At 27.7% G+C, this 9,630-nt stretch overlaps 1 protein-coding gene across 4 annotated transcripts; it reads left to right on the forward strand.

Annotated features, from left to right (window-relative positions):
• The first annotated feature begins 883 nt into the window (after positions 1–883).
• LOC119682198 lies at positions 884–6,592 on the forward strand. Of its 4 annotated transcripts, none has more exons than XM_038095568.1 (3): positions 884–924; positions 1,268–1,476; positions 5,538–6,592. In XM_038095568.1, exons 2-3 carry the CDS (start codon positions 1,310–1,312, stop codon positions 6,490–6,492), a joined length of 1,122 nt encoding a protein of 373 aa, XP_037951496.1. In that variant the 5' UTR covers positions 884–924; positions 1,268–1,309; the 3' UTR covers positions 6,493–6,592. The 4 variants fall into 4 exon arrangements, with proteins under 4 accessions (XP_037951496.1, XP_037951493.1, XP_037951494.1 ...); XM_038095565.1 differs by lacking the exon at positions 884–924 and adding an exon at positions 932–1,038; XM_038095566.1 differs by lacking the exon at positions 884–924 and adding an exon at positions 938–1,104.
• Positions 6,593–9,630: the final 3,038 nt, after the last annotated feature.

Consider the following 9,630-nt stretch of genomic DNA (forward strand, 5'->3'; position numbering starts at 1 on the left):
AATAATATCGCATGATATTGTCGTTAATGAAACCAAGCGCAGGGACCGAATTCAAGAGGACTCGGGTGTTAACCTAAATATTTGCGCTACCTCTTCAATTTCTTCTATATCAATAATTATCGGTTTCTATTTTTTATCTCCAAAAGTATATGAACATACAAACATTTCACCCAAAATTTTGGTAGTCTTTCCAAATTTTTTGAAATTTAGCAAAAATCAATGGCTTTCAAAGGTGCATCCATACCAAAGCGAATCCTTGCGAACGAATGAACATTCCCAGGTAATGGTATCTGTAAGCGTACCGCTTTGGTGTGGATGTACCTTAACGTATTCCAGAATTAGGTTTAATCTTTAAAATGCTCTAAACATTTTAATATGTCCATGTAGACAGAGCTTTGTTACCACTAATGTGTAAACATCATTTAAAATTTACTCTACTGGGTTACATAATACACATTGCTCACCTTCCAAATTCATTTGAGTTTATTTTTTCTGTGCGTTCTCTCATCTACTCTTGGAATGAAAACCCAAACAGTTTTCATTTTTGTTTTGGCTCCAAGGTTTTTATGGATACAAGTAATTTTAATTATAATTTAAAACATAAGAGGAACATTTCGTTAGATATTAAACAAATAAAGTTAAACCTTAAATATTAAGTTGAATTTATTTAGACAATTTTTTACATTTTTTCTGATTATTTTTGTGAAATCGAATCAAACACAGTTTTTTGTTATTGTGGGACATTATGCGTGTCGTGTTATGTGCATTCATCACTTAGAAATTACTCTACTGGGTATTTCCAAATTAATTTATATTTGTTTTTTGCACTTTCTCTCAGCTTTTTCTTCAAACAAAAATCATTTCGGTTGTCATTTTTGTTTTGGCTCCAAACCGAATCAGGTGTATTGAGCCGCTGATTAATAAGTAAAAAAAAACAGTTTCCATTTCATAAAATTTATTTAAATAACTTATTTAGTTTAGTGCTTAAATTATTTATGTAATAAAACTGCAGCAACTAATGCAAATAGTTCATGTGGGGTATGTGCAAATTAAATAACGGGTGCAGTCTAACATTCCAAAACTTTCGTTTTACCGTTTGCGGATGTATGTGTGTTCAAATATTTTTGTTTTCTCGTTACTTAACGTAATTTTGGGCATTAAATATATGAAGAGATTATTATTTTTAAAATATATTTAGTATGCAATTAAATAAATTTAAAAAATAAAAATATATTAATAATTGTGTTAATAGAAGCAGTTTTTTCAGTTTTTTATTCAGCTTACAATAATCCTATAAAAATTGTGAATAATGCTTGAACAGGAATGTAAAGAGGAACCACATACTGAACAAGAAGAGGATGCAGACGCAGAAGCAGAAGCTTACTTAAATCATTTATTAAACGATGGTTGCAATGAAGGCGACAGCGGTGCAGAGATGGAAATGCCGCCATGGTACAATGAACAACTATTCATACGGTAAGTGTAATCACTACATTCATTTATATATCAATATGTGTGTATATATGTATATATAATAAACATTACTTAATAGAAAATCACTTTTTATGTAAAAAAACAAAAACAAAAAGTGTGATTTTATTAAATAAATTTTGTTTAGATTTTTATTATCACTTTTACACTTTTACTTTTTTAATAAATAATTTTCGAAATTTATTTATTCAATGCACAGTTCAATGATTCATCTTATTAATCGTTTATTAATCGTTTATTTTCAAACCTTATAAGTATTTCACAATTTTAATTTAATTTTTTTATAGTAATTTTTTATAGTAATAGTAAAGTAAAGAAAGATTTTAATATAACCTTATAATAATATATAAATAAATCTTAAACAAATGCATCCAAATCTATCCTAAATTCCATCTCAATATAGTAAATATACATATATTATAAACATTATTATTACATATACATAATATATATATTATAAAATATATAATATAATATATTACATATACTTACTATAGTACATAATATGTACTACATATTTACATAAGACACAAGGGTGTATACAGAGACACATTTAAGGGGAAATTTTTAAAAACTAATTCAACGTTCAAATAATATATATATTACAAATTATATATTATTATTAATATTAATATAATACATGTACTTACTATAGTACATATTTACATAAGACACAAGGGTGTATACATAGACACATTTAAGGGGAAATTTTTAAAAACTAATTCAACGTTCAAATAATATATATATTACAAATTATATAATATAATATAATACATATAATACATGTACTTACTATAGTACATATTTACATAAGACACAAGGGTGTATACAGAGACACATTTAAGGGGAAATTTTTAAAAACTAATTCAACATTCAAATGACAACAATTAATTTAAAAAAAACTCCAATGGTGGTCTTTAAACTTCAATATCCCCTTTAATTACCTTATTGTACATATATATTTATTTATATATTATCAATGTATAAAAATACAATCTGCAATGGATAACTCATCTTAACGCTGTTATGGTATTTTCGATTGCTAAATCTGGATTCAATCTAGATTTACTCTCGATCTGTCAAATTTTGTTGCCAAATCGAACATTTTTAGAGTAATCTAACATTTTTTTATTCGTGTTACTAGACATTTATATTATTCACAAATCCATATATCGAATCAAATAACAGTTTATCTGACAAATCATATAAAACTGGTGCTAGTTTCAGGATAACATTGCTAATCTGGCAAAATATCTTTAGTGTTCTACAGATTTAACAATCAAAAATGAAAATTCCACTGAAATTGTATTAAATGAGCGTCTCAATTAAAAAAATTACCCCAGATAGGTCAATCGAAAACGCTATTAGTGTATGCAACAAATTTCACATATTAGTTTGTACAGTGGCTTACAACAAAAATCGTACAAGTGCATTTTGGAGGAATATATGTGCTTACAACAAAAATGTTAATTAAAAAATTTTTAAAGAATTTTTGTGTTGCTTTCAATCAATAAAGTTTTATAATCGCAATTTTTAGATAAACAAACGCAGTTTCTTTATTTTCTGTAAGCGCTAATTATATGTTTACCTTATATGAATTTTTAAATTTTATACTGAGCAGAAAAATTAAAATAATTATTTCTATAATAAAAAATAAAACAACAATTTTGTCGCAATTAAAAATCAAGTTTTTTAAATCTTGATTTCTACTGTGAGCAATTGTATATAATGTGTAATACATACATACGTATGTATATAAACCATAATCTGAGATACATTGAATTACAAAATAAACTCAATTTCATTTATTATAAATTGCACTAAAATTTTTAATTTAGCTATATTTATAAAATATTTATACATTATATTACAGATAATACCAACAAAGACAAGTATACATTTTATATTATATTTCCCATGACTTGCACTTTAACATGTTAGGCACAGTGGAACAAAATCTGAATTTCTTAAAAACAATAAGATTCGATAAAATTAATTTAAGAATGTACTTAAAATTTAGTTAATTACTCAGTTAATTAATCTTGAATTTCAAAAAAGTTTAAGTTTCTCTGATATAGTCTTGATATCATTATTACCCATTAGCAAAAAGTAATTTCTTTTCACTCAATTAAAAAGTAGAGGAAAAACAAAAAGTTTTATGAGGCATTCTGTAAGTTTATTTACAACTATATCAAAAATGTAACAGCCTCGTTGATGTACACGCAACATCATTATGTGGCTGAGAAAATGGTAATTTCTTCCGTTTTTTATTTAAAAAGAAGAAAAGAAACAGTGTTATCTGTAAGTTGAGAACTTACCAGGGCTAACACACATAAAATCTCTTGTAAAGTCTATTAACAAAAATCAATTCAAGAATTGTTTACAATTAAACAATAAAACATGCAAGTTATATGTACTTTGTTTTCAAAAATAATAGTTATTTTTGAGTTTTATATTTATTATTTTCAAAAGTAATAGTCATTTTTGAGTTTTATATTTTTAAGACAAAAATAATAATTATTTGAGCGTTTAAAAATAAAAAGCAGAGTGTATGAGTTATTTGTGCGTGGCAAAGTAAAAGACATATAATAATAATTATTTTTGAAGCATATAATAAGAATTTAGCGCCAAACCTATACATTAGCTCTATCTTTCCACCTTAGTTGAACGAATTTCCAACTGTCTAATTAATAATTTAGTCTCAAATGGATTGCAAAGTACTATTGGAGAAGAAAATAAATCAATATTTCGTTAACATTTTTATATTCTATGACAAGAAATTTTTTTTCAAATAGAAAAGAAAGTAATAGTGAATGAATCCAAAAATTAGGAATAATGATCGGTAAGTCGAATGAAGAAGTCATTACCGAAACAAACGCGTACTTTGAGAGCTTTGAGAAAACCTATTATTTGGAGGGAATAAAAAAATTAAAAAAACGCTGGACTAAATGTATCGAGCTAAAAGGTGATTATGTAGAAAAATAAAATGTTTATTTGCCGAAAAAAATTTGTTTTATTTAAAAAGTCACTGACTTATCAAACCGCCCTCGTATAAATTAGTTCCATGTTATATTGGGAAGCCTTAGGTTTTTTATAAAAAAGAAAGTTGCTTTAAAAATAAAGTTTAATTTCTTTGCACAATCACAAGATTCACACAGCTACTTTTTTGAAATCTTAAATCGGTGTTTCTAACTAAAAGTTTTTAAAGAACAATGCGAACAATATTGTAAAAGTAAAGTAAAAGACGTTAAAGCAAATTAATTAAAATTTTGAATATTTATATAGGTTTTCTTACCATATGCAATATCCAGTGAAATCTGACAATCAGACGTGAATGCCTCAGTTCAGCTCAGACGTTATCCTTAAACACTCTCTACAGAAACCAACTTATACGAATTTGCTTATTAGGAATTAATTGTGTCATGTAAACTGTATTATCCTTTTTTGACTATAGTTTATTTACTAAAAGTGACTATGCTAATCAAGCAGAACTGTTTAAAATCTTATTACACCATTTTCAGTAATTCGAAATTGCATACTTATTGACTGTAGGTTTTAGTAGAAGAGGTTTTAGTTAGACCACCACTCCTCCCACATAGTTTTGGTACCATTTGGTACATGGAACTAAAATACCATAGGTTGCATATCCAAAATGCTTTAACAGGTTATCACAGATCAAAGTAAAGCAGCGTTGAATTCAAATAATATAAAGAAGTCTAACTCTATCAGATTTGCACCACATATACACAAACACCTAATCCAGGCAGCTTGCAATCACGCCATATTAATAAAACAAAATAAAATATTTACTCTTGTGATACTAGTAAATACCTTTAGCTTTTTTGGTGAATGCTGATGGTAACTAAATTAAAATTAAAAGCTTTTCAAAATTTATAAATAATTGAGTGATATTACAAACGCACATTAATTCTGCATAATCACATATCAATAATTCTTCAATTACACATGACAATAACATAACATATCATCATTTCTATGCGAGAATACCAGAGTATTGATTACACAATATTATTGTATATTTCCAGTGGACAAACCTTTATGAGTAAATATCGTTTTGTGCTCCATTCCGGCATGCTAGCTGGTCTAGTTGCAGTTCTAGCGATTCCTTCTATTCTACGCATATTAATCTGCACACGTCAATCATCAACTCCAGCAACGGCTTATCGACGCTATTTGCGAACCATTCTCCACACAAACGCTTGGTACGATCATTCACCCACTTCTAAAAACTCAAAATTTTGGACTAGTCTACGCGCAGTACGAAAAGCTCATAGCCATTCGAGTAAAGCTAGCACTAAACTTGGTAGTGGACAGATCACACAAAAAGACTTGGCACTAACACAATTTGGTTTTATTGGCTTCATAACGCTTGGTGCCCCACGTATACAATTATATGATGAGGAATTTTTGGAGTGCACTTCGCATATGTGGCGTGTTCTAGGTTATTTACTGGGTATTAAAGATGAGTATAACATATGCGGTGAAAATTGGTCGGAAACCAAAAAACGTTTAAATATCGTAAGGCAGAAAGTTTATGTACCGGCCTTAGAAAACACAAACGAAGAATTTGTGCAAATGACTAAAGCATTACTGGAAGGTCTATGGCCAGTTAACACCACACTAACTGTGGGTTCATTTCTATTTTTCACCAAACGCTTAGCTTACGTAAAGGGCTATGAATATTATGAATTTGATCAGGAACCTGGCACAAAACGAGATCCAGATCAAAAAAAATATTTCTACGATTTGAACTGGTGGGATCGTATAATAGTCAGTTATGGTTTACATGTTGTTACATATTTCCATAAATACAATATTGTCCGTTGTTATTTAAATTTTCGAGTCTGGTTAAGCCAATTGATAGTATATTATTTGCCGTACGTGGCCATTTGGAAATATGGATTTAAGTCGGCTTATGTCCGCATATTTACTCATAGCGGAAAAGAGAAGGAATTTCAGTTTCATTTAAAAACTGACTGATCAAAATTATTATGTTGCGAATACTCTAGAACTTGTCAATTTTATAGTCAAATATGCAAATATACATGCGTTAATATTAAAATAAATTGTATTTATATTTTAAAAAGGATTTTATTTTGACTTATGTAGGAGAGCAAATTGAAGTTTTTAATTGTGTAATTAAATGATTGTGAATAAAAACAAGAGCTAATGCGATGACAATAATGGAAATGCGACTAATTATTCACAGGAAAAAGGAATAATAAGTAATAAGTTTGATGTGCTTTATTATATTGATGTGCTTTATATTATTGTTTTTAAAGGTACATATGTTGACTATTCATACAATACTACTGACAATATACTTATTGCGACTTTTGATATTCCAATAGGGAACTAATATTCTGTGAAGTGCACCGGAATAATATTTAGACATATCTCAACTCCGTGATCATATGTCACTACCTTTATGCATAATCTTCCACAAGATGGACACAAATGCCTTCTATTTGTAGAACTAGAAATCATCTTATCAATGATCTTTGCTGTTATTTTTTAGAATAAAAAACGCTATCCGGGTATGTGCTCTACATATCGATTCAATATTTATTTCAAAATAATAAATATATTGTACTTTGCTTCTCAATAGATCTATACCCATTATCTGTTAGGAAGAAATGCTATTTGTCGGTGCAGAAATGATTTTCAAGACTCAACTTATATTCAGATATGGTCACATGTTAGGGTATTACTTGTCTAATGTAAACTCGTCTATTTCTAATATATTCATGTAGTCCGTATAATGGTATATAAATGTGTTATCGTCCTATAGCTCATACTAACTGAAATTATTAAACTGGTCTTTACAGCAGTTTAACTTTTCAGTTTAAATTGGTGTCAAATTTGTTTTTCAAAAATTTTTAAACTACGATCAACATTGAATTATCATTTTTATTTAGACTACTAAATTTATAAACTTAATATATATTTAAAATTTTTTATTTATTATCTATATCTAAATATATTTATTATTTTTTTTATCATATATATAGCTACTTTTAATTTTATTACATATTGTTCAAATAGGGAATTTGATAAAATTTTTTTCAAATATATTCAACAAAAAAGATTTTCAAAAATTTTTTAATCTTAAGTGAGAGTTTCTTCTATCCGTTTACATTCCATATTAAGGAAATAGCTATACCATATTTAAGTCAGAAGTTTTTCTCAAGTAATGCTTTCTTACAGAACATACACTAGAAATAATTCTTCTTAAACAAAACACTACTACAACTTAACTTAATCGATAATATGTGTAACCCCATAGCTCCTTTATTTAAAATAAACTTAACCTCATTCAATAGACTGACCAATATTTATAATCTAAGGGCTGTCCAAAGTTTGTGAGGTCCGCGACATTTTTTTAATCTACTACAATTAAGTAAATTTTCTTTTGGTGTACTGATGAAACTACATTATTTTATTTTTATGGTTTTTCAAATAAATTAATTTAAATTGATAAATTAAAAAAAGTAAATTTAATATTATAACCATATTTTTATTTTTGTCGAAAACAACTATGAGCATATGTATTTGTTTCTGCGACCCTCCGATCTGTACAGTGATTTGTATTGACCCGCGATTGCATCTGTTTTTAAAACAAAATTTACCGTCATTAAGAGTTCAACATCTATATTAATAAGAAAAGCATTAGTTTTATGAACGCCTAATGGCAATCATAATGAAACGCGTTCATTAAAACCAGGGTACACTTACGATTTATATGATACTTATGGGATGTTTATAATTTTTAATGCAAAATTCTCTATCGTTATAAGTATGTTTGTTTGTTATGTTTTGATATGTTTTTATAAAATTATAAACGAATTTTATACTTAGATCTATGTAACACCTGCGGCTTAATAATTTATTTATTTCATTATTTCCATAAGTTTTTTGCCATAATAATCATAAGATGTTACTATTGGATTATAGCACATTCACACTGTGAACGTACACATTATAATGAGGTCATTGATGTAGCTGATAGAACTTTTATAAACTTTACTAATTATATATATGGAATACTTAATATATTATATCATTTATATACATTAAATATATTATTTACATATTCAATTAATGAAACAAGGATTTTATTAAATACTTACTTGTTCAGTGCCTTTGTATATAGTTCAGCTGTTATAGTTCATATAAAACATATGACACATATTTCAAATTTTGGTAATTTCCCTTGTGGGAAATTTATTTTTAAGGGCTGCATTCAACATTTTTTGCCTTAAACGTGCTGATTTATTAATAATGAGCTTATATATATAAAGGAACTTTATATGGTAAACCATGCTCATTTGTGCCTATAATGAGCAAAACCGTCTAAATGAGACAGTGTGACAATTAAGACAATTTTTAGTTTGTGTACTTACTATACTGTCACCGATGCGTCAACGTTTGCGAATTCCAACAAGTAGAATATGTAGGAGCTGCAACGATGAAGAAGAAATAAAATCCATTGATTACTATTTATGTCTCTGTTCGGGACTGCAGACGAAGAATTTCAGTGTCTTGAATTAGAGATCATTTCTACACTAACAAGAAAAAAGGAAAGTAGACTTATAGGATACACTCAGTTTCATGGACCAAATAGTTTAACAAGGAGAACATTAGGAAAGCATTACAATGGGCAATAGATGTCTCCGACTAGACTAGAGGGGGCGTGTTATATATCACGTTCTCTTAGCCTAACATTACCTACCATAAGATTTATACTATCTATGTATACATGTAAAGTTAGTTTCTTATGCAAAATAGTTCATTTGACTCTCCTAGGACACTCCTATATGCCTCCTTAAATATTATTAATATGTAAAAAACATTTAACAAAGTTGTTATAAAGATTCAAATCTACTATCTTTGGTTAGTGCAATCAAAGAACTGCAAAATATTGGATTTATTTTTAAAAGAAAACCTATATAACTTGAATTCTTGCTACAATCTTTGCCACTATGTAGTCTTGATCAGTATCAGGTACAGGACAATTTTGTGCCGATTTTTTAAAATAAATACAGACCAAGAATTGTAAAATTTCTATTAATGCAATGTTTAATTAACAAATATTTATTTTAATATCTACAAATAATC

This window comes from Teleopsis dalmanni, chromosome 2 (assembly GCF_002237135.1).
Source record: "Teleopsis dalmanni isolate 2A chromosome 2, ASM223713v2, whole genome shotgun sequence".
Taxonomy (NCBI): Eukaryota; Metazoa; Arthropoda; class Insecta; order Diptera; family Diopsidae; genus Teleopsis; species Teleopsis dalmanni.

Bases quoted from the DNA above. Each gene is read 5' to 3' on its own strand.
- LOC119682198 (XM_038095568.1), top strand. From the start codon at position 1,310: ATGCTTGAACAGGAATGTAAAGAGGAACCACATACTGAACAAGAAGAG. The intron at 1,477-5,537 runs GTAAGTGTAATC...GTATATTTCCAG, and splicing joins AATGAACAACTATTCATACG to TGGACAAACCTTTATGAGTA.